This window comes from Strongylocentrotus purpuratus, unplaced genomic scaffold, assembly GCF_000002235.5.
Source record: "Strongylocentrotus purpuratus isolate Spur 01 unplaced genomic scaffold, Spur_5.0 spur5_scaffold_11, whole genome shotgun sequence".
Lineage (NCBI taxonomy): Eukaryota > Metazoa > Echinodermata > Echinoidea > Camarodonta > Strongylocentrotidae > Strongylocentrotus > Strongylocentrotus purpuratus.
In genome coordinates, this window is record NW_022145596.1 from 15,979,958 (window position 1) to 15,999,174 (window position 19,217).

At 37.8% G+C, this 19,217-nt stretch overlaps 1 protein-coding gene across 1 annotated transcript; it reads right to left on the bottom strand.

The window, feature by feature from the left end:
* Positions 1 to 10,078: 10,078 nt before the first annotated feature.
* LOC115922257 (transmembrane protein 179B-like) lies at positions 10,079 to 19,217 on the bottom strand. Its single transcript, XM_030980797.1, has 6 exons — positions 18,906 to 19,217; positions 14,441 to 14,548; positions 13,424 to 13,497; positions 12,681 to 12,827; positions 12,188 to 12,272; positions 10,079 to 11,617 (listed from the first exon to the last, which is right to left on the bottom strand). The coding sequence occupies exons 1-6, from the start codon at positions 19,143 to 19,145 to the stop codon at positions 11,492 to 11,494; spliced, it is 780 nt and encodes a 259-aa protein (XP_030836657.1). The 5' UTR covers positions 19,146 to 19,217; the 3' UTR covers positions 10,079 to 11,491.

The following is a 19,217-nucleotide window of genomic DNA, read 5'->3' on the forward strand; positions in this document are numbered from 1 at the left end:
CAAAAAAGTTAGTCCGAGGTGCAAATTTTGTGATTTTAGAAAAAGAAATCACTTTAAATAGTATGTATACTGGACATGGAAGATCATTGTGGACTTGTAACAGAATGAATTAAAAAAAAAAAAAAACATTTATTCCACAACGATGTACTAATTTTGAATAGATTAATGGATTAATAGATAATTATCCAGATATGATCAATTATTAAGAGATTATAATGATCAGATGTATACTGCGTCTTATCCATGAATATGTGGTATCATTACGGTAATCAGTACTCGGCATGGTTTTCATATAGCTATTTATAATAATATTATGAGAACACCTGTATAAATGACATTTATACTAGAAATATTGCTGTCATATAGAATGATAATATTATCTTGCTATAATAATGCAGTTGTTTACATAGAGAATGATATGCTTATGTTACTTCTTTACATTGTATCTGGCTTGAATTCATAAGTTGTGCTTTAAGAGATTTTGTTAGCCTAGCATTCATTTGATTTGATTTGATTTGATATGATTTGATTTATTGGTTTCTGCATCTTTTTTGCTTTTTTTTCATCATACATTTTCATGAACATAATATGGTTTGATACAATATTTTAAGTGTATATAATTTTATACAGATAATAAACGAGATTAAACAAATATATTGAATGCATAATTAACATACATTAGATGCAGGAGGGCTACAGAAATAAGCAGAGTAGCTTGACGTGCCCGCAGCCCTCAACTTAGATACAACAATACAAAATATAAATAAAAAAGAGTGTGACTTGCAGAGAAGAACAGGAAAGGAGAGAGAAGGAGCGTTGGTAATTATGATAAATCTCATACATCTGCTGATTGAATGCAGGTTCATTCATAAATGGATAAACGATGCTGGGTCATTATGAATATACATTTAAATATATCAATGTATGATGTGCATATAGATTATAGGCCTAGAATTTGCTTTTTACGTTTGTTTGTTAATGTGTTGGTCTCTGTGCGTGGAATCCGTGGATAAACTTTATACGTTGTGATATTATAAGACGTTTGGTTCCATGCTCATTTTCGGAGCATTACAATGTGTAATTCATTTAGAGGAAATTAAGATATTGACTGCGTTAGATTGAAATTTACATAACCTTAGAGTTGTTTGTTTTTGTCTCATTGTTTACACAACTTATATTTAAGTAAAACACTATCAAGGAACATTGGAATAATCAATAAATTAAAAATGTTGTTTCCTAAGTAAATTTTGAAAAGTTTGTACTCCACGCTTATCTTAAAGATAAAGACCTTTTTTCATCATTATCTCCTTCCCTTTTTTGCCAACAAGTTTTGAGGGCGAGGGATGGTGGGTCACACCAACAACCTCCCACCCCCCCCCCCCCTCCATAAGCTCCTGTGTTAAAATTAGATAAGGTATCAGAAAGACTAATTAGAATTGAATATAAATGGAAGGTTTCTACAAACTTCTCTCTCCATCACTTCCTTTTTATTGCCAATTTTTTTTTTCCTGCACAGGTTGTGAGAAACAATTTACATGGAAGGTCATGTATGATATGTGGCTCATCAGACAATCTACAATCGGAATGACACTGGCCAGACTACAGCATTTATTTCTATCAAAAGAATTTGTGTCTCAACAAACTGCAGTTAATACCAATTAATTTGTAGAAGAAAATTTGCATTAAAAAAGTAGCATTATTGAAATTAAAAAAATAAAATAACAAGTTGCAAATACAGTGAAAGTATGACCCAAAACTGCAAGGGTATCATTTAAAAAAACAAAATGGAGGTTTATATATGTAACAAATATACAACATGCACAGTTCTGCCAACCAGGTACAGTAATATGAAAGTGCATGGTGGTGTAATATGAAAGTGCATGGTGGTGTAATATGAAAGTGCATGGTGGTGTAGTATGAAAGTGCATGGTGGTGTAATATGAAAGTGCATGGTGGTGTAGTATGAAAGTGCATGGTGGTGTAGTATGAAAGTGCATGGTGGTGTAATATGAAAGTGCATGGTGGTGTAGTATGAAAGTGCATGGTGGTGTAGTATGAAAGTGCATGGTGGTGTAGTATGAAAGTGCATGGTGGTGTAATATGAAAGTGCATGGTGGTGTAGTATGAAAGTGCATGGTGGTGTAATATGAAAGTGCATGGTGGTGTAGTATGAAAGTGCATGGTGGTGTAGTATGAAAGTGCATGGTGGTGTAATATGAAAGTGCATGGTGGTGTAATATGAAAGTGCATGGTGGTGTAGTATGAAAGTGCATGGTGGTGTAGTATGAAAGTATAACATCAAACATTACAAGGCAAATTTTACGCGCTTGATGTGCTACAATATAATACTTAAAAAGACAATTCTATATGAATGTTCTAATAACATACAAAGTGAAACTAAAATAGAACATTTGCACTTTAAATATTCATATGATCGTTGGCCATAGAAGATTACAAAACACATACTCTTTTTATTGTCATTAACAAAAAATATGCACACACTTGATTTATTGAATACTACTTCAGTTGCTGATATTGCATGCGGTTGTGTGTGTGGGGGTCTTTTAATTCTTTAACAATCAATCTGCATTATGTGTTGTTTGATTACGATATTGATAGCTCTTACATCTTCATAATTTTAACAAACGAATTCGCTTTCATTGGGTGCCTGCCGTAGCAAAAAGCAGATTTTACAAAAGACTTAACTTCGTTTCGTTGACAATCAGCCGTAGACAAGAGTCTCCATGCATGCATGGCTGATTGTCAACGAAACGGAATTAAGTCTTTTGTTAATTTCGTTTAATAATATGACAGGCAGCCAGTGAAAACGAATTCGTTTATGAAAATGCAAGCACTACTTTAAACAAACAGAACTTTGTCATTCCTCGCTCATTTTTCCTGATTGAGGTGTCATATAAAAGGGCAGAAACTCAACTTTCTAGAAATGTGAATTTTTCTTCGAAATTCAGATACGGCCCGCCAAATGTCTTTTTGGTTTTCTTCCTTCAAATTGCTTTTGATCACTCATGCGTGAAATATGCATTATCTGAGTAGCATCAACTGAAAGAGGAGACTCTAAGCTTTCCAAATATGTATCATTCATTAATTATAGTTTTGATTAAGTTATGATAGAACATCGATACTTCTCGGTTTCGTTTTTTCTGGGACGCACTGTATAGAGGCCGCAAGTAGCTACAAGAAGTGCAGTCCCGCTTAAATACCGTCGTTCATCCTAACATAGTTTATCACATAATATCACCCATAGCAACCATCACATCCAGATGTCACTCTGACAAAATAACAAAATATACAATATTTTGGGATATAGCCTGCCGAGCTATACTAGCACGTAGATACAGCATTTATTTCACATAAATTATCAACACTTTCATTTTTCAAAGTATGAAAACAACTTCCAACAAATTCTGTCTGAGAATCATACATATATAATGTTTTTATACCTCTTAACATTTAATCATGTGAAAACATAACTAATCAAACTGTTATGCCCTAACCCTAATTATGCCCGGGTTTAAAAAAACAGATAAAACTGAATCAGCACTAAACTCTGAAAAGACCCTATGGCCACCACAACCTAAACTTTGATGCAACAACGTCTCCTACTTATTATCATTTTTTTTTAGTTCACTCTTTAAAAAGAACTCCATATAAAAAAAAAAGTGCTATTGTGCGGTCCTTGGAAAGCTAGAATGACTTCTCTCTACACACCACACCCTTATCTCGCATCCTCTCTTTTCATATTCAAATGAAACACCTTCGACGCAACGGAATTGAATAATTCCGTCACGCATGCCGGAGAACAATTAGTGTTCACCACTTATTGGCCGTATAAACAACATTTGCCAGCTATACGATGTAACGCTGGCAAATACATGTTCATCCTAACATCGTTTATCACATAATATCACCCATAGCAACCATCACATCCAGATGTCACTCTAACAAAATAACAAAATATACAATATTTTGGGATATAGCCTGCCGAGCTACTAGAATACTACAAAGAAGGGGAAAATATTTAACTATACCTCAATCCGAGATAAGTACGAAAAATAAAAAACAATCTCTATCTTCCCGATCTTATTCACGCCATTGTAAATATGCTGACTTGTAAGGAATCAGATTTTTTTTTGTTTTTGTTTTTTTGTTTTTTTTCTCAAGGAAATATGCACTCTTCAGTTCTGACCTATGCAAATATTGCTGGCAATAGTGTGTTCCTCAAATAAACTTGAAACGTTTAATTTATTTAACAAAATATCACGTAACCTTATACGTAGTTTGTTCAAACATAAATATCTTTACCTCAGTCACTAGTTTTATACTGTATATTTCCCTAGTAACAAAAAAATATTACAAATTTAAAGCTTGAGATACAGTGAGCCTGTCCTCCAAACTATCTTCCACGTACCCATCCTTCGCTTTTTCCCCTTTCCATCTACCATGCCTCTTCCATACTCTGTCATTTACTCCTGCCCTGGCAGCTGCCGTGGCTCCACTTGCCCTCAAAGAATGGAGACCAATGTTTAAATCCCCGCTTACCTCCTTGAGACGAGCGACAACTGTTTCACGTGTTCTCGTATAGCTCATTTGCTTATTCTTATGTATCAGAAACTTTCTTCCTTTATTTGCATATGCGGGTTTAAATAAAAATTGATCCGATTTCGTATCTATCCCTGCACTCTCCATATACCTCTTAACTATGCTAATAGGACAAGCATTTGTCCTCCCTTCACAAATGACTACATCATCTCCTTTTCTGTACTGATCTGTCTTACTCTTTGAAACGTGTACGGATCATGATCATCATAAAAACTGATATCACTGCATTTTAGAGATCTGGCCTCATCGAATCTAAAAAATCCACTAAAACAAAGAATAATGAAAGCTAAATCACGCAGAATAAGAACATCATGAGTACCAGAATGTTTGTCGCAAAGATCAACAATCTGCTCATTCGACAAAATATCCTTTTTAGACACTTTCTTAGCGTTTTCCCTCTTAGCTGCTTCAACAATGTTTATTACAAAATTATTAGCTGTAGGATCTTGATAACCCCTCAAATTATAAAACCATTTTATAGCATACAATGCACCTTGAATGACACTTGGAGATTTCCCTCCGTCGATCAAACTCGTCAAGTATAAAGCTATGTGAATAGGCTCAGCCGGAATCGCTCTGCCACCCTCTGTGGTAATGAAATCTTCCCATCTCTTGAAGGTTGAATAATACTTGTTAACAGTCCCATCACTTCTCGAATGCACTAGATGAGATGCCATGCTATCTGATAGTTTCCGAAGCTTGCTAGTAACTGCTCCCGATGCCTCTGCTTCATCTGAAACCGCCTTGCGTAGACCTAAACCCGTTAAACCATAAATCATGTCTAAAAATGAAATTTCACAGCTAACATTGTGAACCCACGTTTCGGAGAACCGAAAATACCATTATTCCCTCTCCCCTTCTCCACTTCATTACAGGAAAATGTGAAAAACTCCCTGACAAACGATTTAAATTTCCCTCCTTGTGAAATTTTTGGCCAATAAGGTGCAGATTTCCACTGCGGCACGATTAGCGCCTACGGCCTTCTCCTGTATCGCTTTATCGATAACTCTCGCTGCCAATCGAGGTGGAGGTACCCACCAATTAACAGCATTACTCCACGTCTGCTTAAATGCATCGACCCTTTTTAAGGTGGGACAACCCCATCTTGAATTAAATTGTGCACACTTTGTGTTGTAATCACAAGCAAACCTGTCGAATGTGTGTGGCCCCCATTTTCGATCTAAAAAATCAAAAAATGTTGAACTAATACACCATTCATCACTGTCTGATATTCTGCTAAGACTATCCGCCCTCTTATTCCGTTCCCTTGGAACCCAGACTACGTCTATACCCAAATGATATACCTCACATGTCTGGTGAATATCAATCGCAATCTCCTGCAATTGTCCGTTTTTACTGCCTTTCTGCACAATACTTGTGACATTTCTATTATCCCTATAACAACGAATGTTATGGCCTTCCAGGCATGGTCCAAGTGATTTCAGCGCTCTATTTAGAGCTTCCATCTCTCTCCATGAAGAACTATATTTTGATTCAAACTCTCTCCAAGAGCCAACCCCTTCCAGGTTTAAATCCTCACAAATGAACGCTCCATAACCTGTGCCTGAAGCATCAGTAAACATATTGAAACTACACGACTTCATTTGTGAAATGGATATGCCATTAAATCTATCCATGTTCTTGTACCAAAAAATTAGCTCTTTTTCTGCTTCATCCGACAGTAATAGTGGAGCATTCCACGATGCCCGACTATTAATACACTTGAAAACTTCTCTTGTCTTCAATTGAACCATCGAACCCACAGCGGGTTGCATAGATTATGATCTGCCCAGCAACTCCTGCCAGATCCCGCACTGGAATCAATCTCTTCCCCTGTTGGCTTTCACTAGTATACTTTGGATAGATTGTTTGCATTTACACATCCTTTCCTTTGTAATTTCTACCATCCCATCTATGAATTTCCAAGACAATCCCAACCAAATCGCCTTATTTTGGGGCATCCATTCACACTTGTCTTCGGCAAGAATAAAACCAAGCTTGCCCAAATCTTAATTTTAGCTGTGTGTGAAAAGGCTGTAGTCTCGCTAACTTCATTAGCTTCGTCTATGTTACTACATCCTGCGATACCATCGTCAAGAAACATGACCACCATTTTCCCCTGTGATCTCCAGTATGTTACTGGAACCCTGGTTACTTTTGTAGAGATGTAACCGGCGGTGGAAATTCCAAAAGGTAATACATTAAACTGAAAGCATCTTACTTTCCCCTCAAAATCCCAAGCAAAACCAAGATATTGCCTGTGCTCTTCGAATATTTCTATGTGATGGTATGCCGACTTCAAATCAAAAGTACAAACATAATCCCCTTTTTGGAAAATATCCTTACCAACTGATGCGTCCTCGTACTTAAACTTATTCTTGTATACAAATGCGGATTGACATGCCTACAATCCGATACAAGCCTGCATTTACATTTTTTCTCAGAAACTGTCAAGGGATTTACCACCGTGGGTCTTGATTCTACTTCAGATACACAACCTGTTTCTAACAACTTTTCAATTTCATCCTTAACGAAAACTGAATGGATCAATGATGACCTGTTATTATGAAGTTCTTTGCTAACTGGCAAAGTATGCAACGGTAGTTTATATTCGTTTTCGACAACATCCAAAATCTCTTTACTAGCCCCAAACTTTGACCATGTATCCCAATTTTGTTTCAGCCTCCCGACAGGAGAAGCTTTCTTATTTCCCGAACTCGAAATTTCATCATCAGGATTTGTATATCCTTTTCCTCCCATGTTCTCTGAGAGCTTTGATTCTTTTCCTATATGATGAATCAATACAAAATCACTTATCTGATCTCTGCTTGCCCTGGCCTGACACTCGTTCCTCCAGTGTCCCGGTTTCCCGCATGCAAAACATAGCCCTGGCTTCTTTCGCTCATCCGTAGACATCGTAGTATAGACCCTCCAGGGCCATGACGAATAGATGAGTAAAACTCCTGCCCCTTGGCGTTGGAATTCCACGAAGCCTTGCTCCCGTCATAAGGCTGGAAACGTCTCGGCGCCATTTTCTTTACTTTCTTGCCCTTCCTCTCTGCTCTCGTTTCTGCTTTCAGCATGCGCTTTTCATCTTCTGAATCATCGGCCAATGTGTTCCTCTCATATTCGGCAACCAACTTCCATCCTGGCTAATGGCGAACTGTCCGCCATTTTTATCAATTTCTGCCTCTTCTCAACTAAGTCTATACCTTCAACGATTTTGCCCTTCGCACCTGCGACAGCTCCTGACGTATCATTGGATTCGTTGAGACAATCCTCGGCCTCTTTCAGCTTCCTATGAATTTTCACATTCACTTTATGCTGCTCTTCGTTGCCTTTACGCTGAAACTTAAAGTTTTCAGTGTGCATTTCTTCTATCTTTGTAACTTGTGCGTCACTTAGCGCTTTCTGGTTATCATTTATAGACTGGTGAAAATTGCTCAACCTATTAGATATTAAACCGTCCAAGTCTGTTAGCAATTTATTTTGCGACTGGCTCAATTTTGAATCTATAAGCTCAGAAACTGTTGCCGGATCCATGTTTGAAAATAGTCGTAATGTAGCTGGAGACTCTTAAAAAAAACGTGCTAGTGTGCGGTTCTTGGAAAGCTAGAATAGGGACTTTTAGATTGAGTGGACGCGAGAACACGACGAACGCCGACTGATCATGCATGTCAACCTACTCAACTGCCCATGTTGACTACAATTAGAAATCTTTTAGATCGACGATATACATGCATGCAGGAAGTGACGAACAAAGAAAGAGGACAAAATATACAGTTCCTCATTCTATCCTCAACAATAGGCCACTTTCGTAATGTAACCAAATTTAATGCATAAGTCTTTGTAAAGTACCTCAATACATATTATTTTATTCACCTGATAAGAATAATAGTATTTCAATAGGCAGAATCCGAACTGCATACATTAGTTGTTACCAGGTTGGACAAACGTTATGGCTTGACCTACCTAGCAACACTTAATATATGCAGTTGCATTATGACTAATGAAATACTATTATTCTTATCAGGTGAATGAAATAATTTGTATTGAGGCACTTCACAAAGACGTATGCATTAAATTTGGTTACATTACGAAACTGGCCTATTGCTGTGGTAGAACATCCCTTCACTGCTATTATGTAAAAATGTGTAGAACAGGTGAATATGCATGTGACACCTGTTCTACACATTTTTACATAATAGCAGGAAAGGGATGTTCCTTTGTCTACCTGAGTAACTGTATATTTTATGCACACGCGGCATATACTAGTACCGTACTAGATTTAGGAAAATCAAGGTTGACACATTCTCGATCGCCGACTGAGACGATGTGACGCATGCGCAGTGACTTAAAGTGACGTCACACGTTACAGTCAAAGCTGTCGACGTGCAAATCTAAAAGTCCCTAATGACTTCTCTCTACACACCACACCCTTATCTCGCATCCTCTCTTTTCATATTCAAATGAAACACCTTCGACGCAACGGAATTGAATAATTCCGTCACGCATGCCGGAGAACAATTAGTGTTCACCACTTATTGGCCGTATAAACAACATTTGCCAGCTATACGATGTAACGCTGGCAAATACATTTACTGATACCGGTAATCCTTCTGAGGAAAGACTACTTGTATTCCTGGAATTTTCTTGGTGGCATGTATACAGTGCGTCCCAGAAAAAAGAAACCGAGAATTGTTGAGGTTTGATCATGACTTAATCACAATTATAATTGATAAATGACACATCTTTGGAAAGTATAGATCCTCCTCTTTCATTATTTTGATGCAAGTCATATAATGCATATTTCACGCATGAGTGATTAAAATGAATTTGAAGAGAGGAAACCAAAAAGTCATTTGGCGGACGGTATCTTAATTTCAAGGAGAAAATCTCATTTCTAGAAAGTTGAGTTTCTGCCCTTATTATGACACCTCAATCAGGAAAAATGAGCAAGGAATAACAAAGTTCTGTTTGTTTAAAGTAGTGCTTGCATTTCCACAATTTGATTAAACGAGTTCGTTTTTACTGGCTGCCTGCCCTAGCAACAAACAGAGTTGACAAAAGACTTATCTCCATTTCGTTGACAATCAGCCGTAGACGAAGGACTTCAATTGATTGAGATTGGGGAAACTGCATGCACTCATCGAATAAATACTAGCCCCAACAAGACCTTTTCAGTGATGCGGTCTCTGACCACATGTTCATGTTTACAACCTTCTTCTTTTGTTTTGGCTTCGCAATTCGTTCAACTTTCACACGTACGGTATCTCTAAATACCTTGGTGTACAACCAAAAAGGAAATTTCTACACGGCCACAAGGCGTGTTCAAATATTATCGAAATCAATCATCGATGTCTGATGAGAATTTATAAAAATTTGCTCAAAATTAAAGATTATTCCTTTAAACCGTGATCAAGTTCAACCTTGACTTAAATGATGACACCATCACTCATTCATGTTTTATTTCTTTTTATTCCGATATGAAAGATTACATTCGAATAAAATATACAAATCTCATACGAATATAATTATATGCCTATATGTTATTAAAAAAGCATAGACCTAAATAGTAAACCCTTTAAAGATTCATTGTTTTCAATAACTTGTCCCTCAAAACTAAAAAGTAGTTATACTTGAATTCATCATCTAAATGCACAAATATAGTTACAAGTATTTACAGTGGTGACTCGAAATGTACACAATTCTTTAGCAGACGAATGAATGAAGGTTGCTTATCAACGCTCTGTTTCACAGCCTCACGAAAGTTTAAACAGAAGAAAGCATTTCAGTTTTATATATACAAACAGACTGCGAAAACATATCTTTAATTTATTGCAATCAGAATAATAATATTTTTCCACCTTCCCCTCTTTCTTTCTCTCTCTCACATTCTCTCTCTCTCTCTCTCTCTCCCCCTCTCTCTCCCCCTCACTCTCATGGATATATCTCAGCGACTTTACAGGGGGGGGGGGGGTTGTACTTTTATACTCGGATCTAGTTTGGTTTTGACGAAGGTGTGCACTGTGCAGTTGAAGCGTCCAAACCAATTCCGAGTTTGGATAAAAAAGCGAAATGAGATTAACTAGATTTTACCTGGGATTTGCACTTTAGCGATATTATGGATGAAGTAGGAACCGTTGTTTAAGGTCAATATTTAAAAGAGGGGCAATTAATTTTTATGGATTTTCTAGTAAAACAAGATCATATCTCATGTTTAGGGATTTTGTTGTAAAAAAAGCTGCCCAAAATAGAGCGGAACATCTTTGTATACTAGGCGGATACCCTCACCCCTCACCCCTCCCCCTCCCCGTTTTATTATATTTCTAGGCATCAAAACTTGAGATGGGGGGGGGGGGGGCAAACGTCATATCCGCCCTATCCTAAACCACCTCACCTCGCTTTAAAAACCTCCTTTGAAATTATGATTCCTTTAAAAGTTAAGGCAAGAAAAGAACACTCTTATATATGAATTTGCCAATTCGCATAACAAATATGTTTTTTTCTTGGCAATACAATGTACGTACATATAACATTTAAAAAAGGCTAATCACACATGCCAAATCACCTTTGGAGCTGAGCGATTTGCTATATGAACCTATATCGAGAAAATAACTATAAAGCGTTACCTATAAATTTGGAATATATTTTATTGTCTCTTTCCAGAATATGATTGTGACAATATGGTTCATCCTTGAGAGATAACGTTTATATCTTCTTAGAACTTAATTGATCGATCTCTCCGACTCTTTATATAGACTCTGACTATTAAGAAAAAAACATAATTCTCACATGAAAAGGGGTAATACAAACTATTACAATTTGGGGGCAAAAAGTGTATAGATTTTTGCAAATGGTGTCATGTCGTTTACATGATGATGGGCGCTTGATCATCATCAACAATATCTCCGGAACGACTGGTATAGCAGACTAATACGATGAAGGAGATGATTAACATGATGACCCACATAACGGCACTAATACTCGTCGCAAACTGTAAGATGGGAGAGTAAACAATAATGATAACAGATATGAGTAATATATAAAAAATACAATTTGTTGTTTCTTGACTATAAAATAATAATTTCCCTCCTAAATTAATCGTATTCTCCATGAGGAATGAGAGGCTACACACAATAACTTCTGTTTTCATGATCTGATTTGCATCACGTTATTGGTATAGGTATAGACGTAGTGAAATGGGAAAGGATGACATACCATGTCGACTCAATTTCTATCAAAAAAACAATGTCATTCTTCTATAGCACTAGACATTCTTTAATCATGTAAAATATGAGTAAACTGACATTATTTTGATCCGATGTAGAGGGGGAAGCCCCGCTACAGAGGGTCGGGGGGGGGGGGGGGGTAGAGACAGAATCAGACAATGTGCATGTGAGAAAGATTATGTTTATACGTATATATATATATATATATATAATAAAGAGAGAGAGAGAGAAAGACTTTTGTATTACTTTGAACAAAGATATAGATAGAGAGGGAGAGATAGAGAAACATATAGATAGACAGAGAGACGCAACGACATAGATGGGAGGGACTATACCTGAGCCGTTAAGAGATACACATAGAAATGCGATGCATCGTAGTCGTAAATTTTCCAGTATTTATCCCGCTGCCACTCTTTGCACCTAAAAAGAATGCAAAACACAAAAACTGTTAGAATAAAATAAAGTTTTGAGAACCTCTACATTCATTCATTCATTCATTGTCTAGTTACGAATTATAGTTTATATTCTTAATTTCTCCTTGAACGATTATGTAAACAGGAAGTTAGATTTTGGTGCACTCATTTATACTTATAGTGCCATGTCTTTATATTTTGGTTCTGTGTCAATAATCTCTAACTAAAATAAACGAAATGAATTGTGGTGTCGTGAAATAAATATTTTAAAGCTATCTCAAATATTCGCTCCGCTCTAGCCAAGCTTTCTGTCGAATTCAAGGGATTTATTCAATCATCAACCACGTTTATCGCAAAAATGGTTGGAGTTAAACATTAATCTGCTCGCTTCTGAAATTATCCTTGAAATACTCACGTATCGTAGTCATGATGATGATTATCGACCAGCAATACCAATCCCTTGCACAGTTTCTGAAATCCAAAAGACAAGATACCTGCTGATACGCCAACTACGACCATCAGAACACCGAAGATTATCGTCTTCAAGATTGGAATGAACCGACTGCAAGAGAAAAGTGTGTGAAAGTCGCGATTGAAAACGAGGGGTCGGTAAAAAGAGAAATCTATAGCTTTTCATCAGAAGGGCAAAATGTAAGATGACCCCCCCCCACCCCCTCACATCCGCATTCTATGAGATAAAGGGGAAGACAAATTATGACAGAATATAGACAGTCAGCCTAAAGGTCGTTAAACCATGACATTGATCTCCAAGTAAAATGGAGAGTCATTTTCATTTTTTGTTTAAAAAAGTTACGTTACCATCTTTTTATTTACCATTTTTTTTGCCAGGGTTGGGCCCATTAAGACATGGCCTTGGTATAGTAACCCCGGCCCCCACTCAGTGTTATTTAGGGTACGCATAAATTATGCGTGTTCCCTCCTTTTGAAAACACCCCCTATGTCCGGTGTGTAAAGTCAATTTTGTGTACTACGAGCCGGACTTTGGTGCGTGAAAAGTACCCCTTTACCGGACATTTTGGTAACACGCATGCGGTCATTCCGACCCCGAGTGAGTGAGGGGGGGGGGGGGGGGTAGTAGCTAGGGTAACGTTCATTAACAAGAAATGTTAAATCCCTTTTTTCCTTCTTCGTACTCACGTCAGTCGTTTCTTCATCAAAAGCTCGACGGAAACGTAGATCATGGTTATCAGGGAAAGCCCGGCAGATACGGCCTGATGACAAATATAAAGATAATTGAGTCAAATAAAAATACAATTCATATTTCGCATATACATCACGGGAAAGAGTGTTTAACGTAAAATACTTGCAGACTCTTCAAACACATGAGAATCAAGAACATGTTCATTACAATCGAGTTTGAATCTGGAGCTTTTTGCAATTTCTCGAGATAACAACGCTGAACAATACGTTTTGGTATCACTAGAATAATTTAGAAGATTTATAATAAAGTCCCCAAATTGAAATTGAAATTGAAAAAAAATTGAATTGAAATTGAATTGAAATTGAAAAAAAAAATTGAAATTGAACAAGTTTAGTTCTGATGCGCCCCGTCTAACAAAGACTTGCGATTGATCCATATCAATCGCAAGTCCTCAAATCAATAGCAAGTTTGCAGTCTCCTATCTCTTATGTACATAGTTGAGAATGATATCAATCGCCAATAAGTTGCAATTGATATTAGCCTAACTGATATCAACACGTGGTAAAACGGGGCTCTGGTGTTTTGTTCTGGAATATGAAAATACGGTTGACGTGCAAATCAGTGATATGAAAAGTGTTTGGAATCCCGTGTTATCAGAGTGACAAAAGTTTCTCTAGTTTTCAAATTGTAGAGTAGAATCAGATACAAATTATATAGCTGCTGTTTGGTGACTTTTCAAATGCCCGAATGTGAAAATGTGTCCACGCAAAATATTCACTATTCCATTTAAAACTGTGATTATATATTCGCTATTGAGAGTGAGCGTTGAGAGTGGATTTTCTCCCCCTTTTACTCCTAAATTTCCTGACCAGCAACAACAAAAAGGTATAATAATATGCCAATTTGGTTTCAAAAGAGGAGGGGGTTACGGGCCGGTTGTGCCCCCCTCCCCCCCCCCCCCCCAAAAAAAACTCCACCAATACGGTTACGATATCAAATGTCAGTATTCTTACATTGGCACTGATGATATAATTGCAGGCGATGGTATCATTGACTACGAAGTTGAAGTAGCCTATGTCTTCAACGGTCGGGAATAGAGGGCATTCGCCTTGGAAGTCATTCTGCAAAGGTTATTAAACAAAATGTTTAAAATGTCTCGTTTTCATAATGTAAAGCTTTTCCTCATTTTTGTAAATACTACTATACTACTACTAAAAATGATGATGATTATAACAATAACAATGGTAATAATAATGATAATACTAATAGTAGTAGTACTACTACTACTACTACTTATACTATACTACTACTATTACTACTACTACTGCTACTACTAGTACTACTACTAATAATAATGATCATAATAATCCAAAAATTACAACAATAATAAAAATGATAATATTAATATTATTAAAAGTAGTAATGAAATTTAAAATAAAATGACGATAATAATTATAATAATAATAATACAAATTAAATATAATAGAAAGAAAAGAAAAAATATTGAAAATTATTGAAAGAAAAAAAAATTATGTAGCGCTTTGGCAAAACGAGCTCATGGGTAGAGAACGGCAAACGTGGATTGTGTCTTGCCAAAGGACTTGAGTGTCGTGCTGGGATTCGAACCGTCAACCCTTTGACTGAGAGTCAAGTGAATAAACCACTACACCACCTCTCATAAGGAACACACGATGACAGAGAAGCATTTTCAAATGTGTGGGAGTAAAAAGGGGCATTTTTTAAGGAAAAAGGGGAAATTTGATTACATTTACGGTTGAACACCTACTCCTTTCCGGGGAATCAATTATTATCGATGCGAACAAAATATTATAATTAGTGATTTAAGTCTCCCCCAAATTGATTAAAGTGTATCCTGACAATTTATATGGGTGAGGGGGGGGGGGGGGGGTGTGGTCGCACCAATTTCCATACAAGGAAAAGAAGGAATTATAAGAAAACAATAAGTACAAAAGGTAATCAATATCTAGATTTGCCAACAGCTTATAAAAATTTCGACTACGATATTGGGGAGGGGGGATATATCCCATACCTTATTCGAGCGACCCCTCTGACTTGGCTACCATGCTAGTATGATGTTTTGGACTTTTACAATGAACAGAAGTATCACTAGTCATTACGGAAGCGTTAAAGTGCCATTCTACTTGACGACATGACGAGATATTCCATCTTGTCAAGTCGACTTAATATCCATATCATGTCGACATGTAAAGATATTTAACTTACCATGTCGACTTATCAACTTTTATTAGTCGACATGGCGACATAAATTATCTTGCCAAGTCGACTTCACAAAAAGTTCATGTTGTCATGGCGACATAAGTTATCTTACCAAGTCGACTTCTAAAAAAATACATGTCGTCATGGCGAAATAAATCATCTTGCCAAGTCGACTTCACAAAAAGTTCATGTCGTCATGGCGACATGTATTATCTTGCCAAGTCGACTTCACAAAAAAGTTCATCTCGTAATAGCGACATAAATTATCTTACCAAGTCGACTTCCCAAAAAGTATATGTCGTCATGGCGAGATATGTAGTGTGACGACTATTTCATGCAGCGCGCGTATGACGGGCGGATCGTGCCATAAAGATGACAACTATACAACTATACATCCATCGAATGGATGTAAGGTTTTAACCAATCAGTTGTCATCTTTATGGCACGATCCGCCCGTCATATGCGCGCTGCATGAAATAGTCGTCACACTACATATCTCGCCATGACGACATATACTTTTTGGGAAGTCGACTTGGTGAGATAATTTATGTCGCTATTACGAGATGAACTTTTTTGTGAAGTCGACTTGGCAAGATAATACATGTCGCCATGACGACATGAACTTTTTGTGAAGTCGACTTGGCAAGATGATTTATTCCGCCATGACGACATGTATTTTTTTAGAAGTCGACTTGGTAAGATAACTTATGTCGCCATGACAACATGAACTTTTTGTGAAGTCGACTTGGCAAGATAATTTATTTCGCCATGTCGACTAATAAAAGTTGATAAGTCGACATGGTAAGTTAAATATTTGTACATGTCGACATGATATGAATATTAAGTCAACTTGACAAGATGGAATATCTCGTCATGTCGTCAAGTAGAATGGCACTTTAACGCTTCCGTAAGTCATGGTACTGGCTGTTGGCGACTGTCAACGATTTCATGTGATTTTGATACAGGCGCGTACATGCGCGTACGCAGGGGGGGGGGGGGTTGAGGCTAACCCCCCCCCCCCCCCCCCCTGTGAGTGTTGATTTTTTTTTTTTTTTTTAATTATTATTATTATTTTTAATAAATCCTAATAGATGACCTAAAAAAGATGACCTTACCCCCCCCCCCCCCCCCAGCGGAACGGAATGTCGATCGGTCAAATTTTCAAATTTCGAGACCAAAAAAAAAATATATATATTTATGTCCTCCCCCCCCCCCCCCCCCCCCCCTTGAAAAAAATCCTGCGTACGCCACTGATACAGTAGCAAAAACCGGCTGTGATGAGATTGCGCAAACTGTATGTCATATCGAGGCAGAAGGCCAATATCAATTGATGCTATTTCCGCTATTTTTTTCGATAAAAAAAAAAAAAAAAAAAAAAACCCTGTTAGGAAAATTAAACAAAGAAAAAACCCTAAACCGAGACAAAGTACACTGAACGGTACATAAATAGTATTGTGACGTGCATGAATCGCGCATAACATGATGAACCACGGGCCAAAAACAACGTGAAATGCATAGGCGTGCCTGGTGCAGAATTTTGTGGGTGGGTGGGGGGGGGGGGGGGGCTGAAACCAGTCACACCCTTGGAGGGGAGGGGGCACCGCAGAAAAGGTTGATGAAACTTTTGGCGGAATGTTAAAGGCCATTATAGCAGGCGCGTAGCCAGGGGGGCGGTGGGGCGGTCGCCCCCCCCCCCCCTCCCCAAAACGCCGGCCAAAAAAAAAAAAGAGAGAAAAAAAGAAGAAAGGAAGAGGACGTAGGAAGAAAAAGGATTAAGAGTCGAGAACGGTACAACGAATCGTCTTCTTTCTCTAATAATTTAATGAAACGTCTAAGCTTCCGCGCTTCGCGCGGGAGGGGAGGGGGGAACTGAATTCAGATAAGGATTAAGAGTCGAGAACGGTACAACAAATCGTCTTCTTTCTCTAATAATTTATGAAACGTCAAAGCTTCCGCGGGAGGGGAGGGGGGGGGGGACTGAATTCAAACAAGGATTAAGAGTCGATCGAGAATGGTACAACGAATCTTCTTCTTTCTTTAATAATCTAATAAAACTTCAGAGCTTCCGCGCTACAGCTTCCGCGGAGGAAGGGTAACTTGATACAAAAAAAGGATTAAGAGTCGAGGACGGTACAACGAATCGTCTTCTTTCTCTAATGAAACGTCAAAAGAAACTGAATTTAGATAAGGATTAAGAGTCTAGAACGGTCCAACGAATCGTCTTCTTTCTCTTATAATTTGATGAAACCTCAAAGCTTTCGCGCTTCGCGCGGGAGGGGGGAAACTCCCCCCCTCCCTGCACCCTCCCCCCTAGGGAGCGCGCTACGCGCGCTCTGTAAGGGATTCGCACGCTTCGCGTGCTCACTACCACCCCCCTAAAATGAAATCCTGGCTACGCGCTTGCATTATAGCGAGTGTGGAAGGCGGCTGCATTTGTATCATTTTCTGTTTATGCTGCCTCATTTTCTTACCTCCGTTTTATATCTTTTTCTGTCATTACTCGTATAGGAGGAGGGTGCCCCCCCCCCCCATGACCCCTGCAGTGCACCACTGTCCGTGCTCATTAGTTTGTTAGAATAAGTACCGTATCATTCTCGATATAAGTTGTATTAATGCATGAAGAATTAGTCGGCATATGATTGATGCAACATAAATAAAAATGACATAACTTTTTTAGCATTCATTTTCAATGGTATTACCTTGCCTGTCATATTTCGAAACTTCGTACTTATTTCCCGTACATTATACTTGATTCGACATCTTTAATCTTTTTATGTGTGAAATCTACTCTTATACGCTTGTATAATTTTTGTTTATAAAATTAAACTTTTTAATTCAAAATGTGTAATAAATAAACTTCAAACTTCAAACTTCAATGTAGGCCTATAATGTGCTTATTACTGAAATGGATCATAACTCGAGAGTTCAGAGGCATTATTCTGAATTGAGTTGTATGTATATAGAGATTCGAATACGAGTCTCGGTCAATCGAACTACACAATAACGAAACTGTAACTGAGAGTGGCCCGGCCTTTGCCCCCAAAAGTATAATAAATATACTCCATAATAGCAAATCTGTATACTACGTACAATATACCCACCGGTCGGCATATACTGCGCTATGGGAAAACTAAACTGACTACATCATTGTCAACTTCAAGTTTAACAACTGCATATAAAACTTCAAGTCACACAACTCAGCCTGTTACAACAGCATAAACATCGTCAAAGTGTATTTACCTTTAGAAGAAAGATGATGACCAGTGCGACAACGGACAAGCAGAGAGTTGCGAAAAGCAGTATCAACTCGACTACCGCGGCCAGACAACGACAGCCACCTATCGCCATGTTGTATTGCCAATCAACTACATGCCACTCGTCCGTGTAACGAATAACGTGTACCTGTGACTCCCGGCCTTGAACATGCTTTTCTAAAACTTTTTGTTCTCGAGCTCTTCTCATTCTTCTTCTGCCTCCCATTCGATCCGTACCTTCTCTTCCAAATTCTCTTTTATCTTACATTCATCATCCATATCATTTCATTGTCTTTTG

Bases quoted from the DNA above. Each gene is read 5' to 3' on its own strand.
- LOC115922257 (XM_030980797.1), bottom strand. From the start codon at position 19,145: ATGGGAGGCAGAAGAAGAATGAGAAGAGCTCGAGAACAAAAAGTTTTA. The intron at 14,549-18,905 runs GTAAATACACTT...TAACCTTTGCAG, and splicing joins TCATCATCTTTCTTCTAAAG to AATGACTTCCAAGGCGAATG. The intron at 13,498-14,440 runs GTAAGAATACTG...ATTTGTCATCAG, and splicing joins ATTATATCATCAGTGCCAAT to GCCGTATCTGCCGGGCTTTC.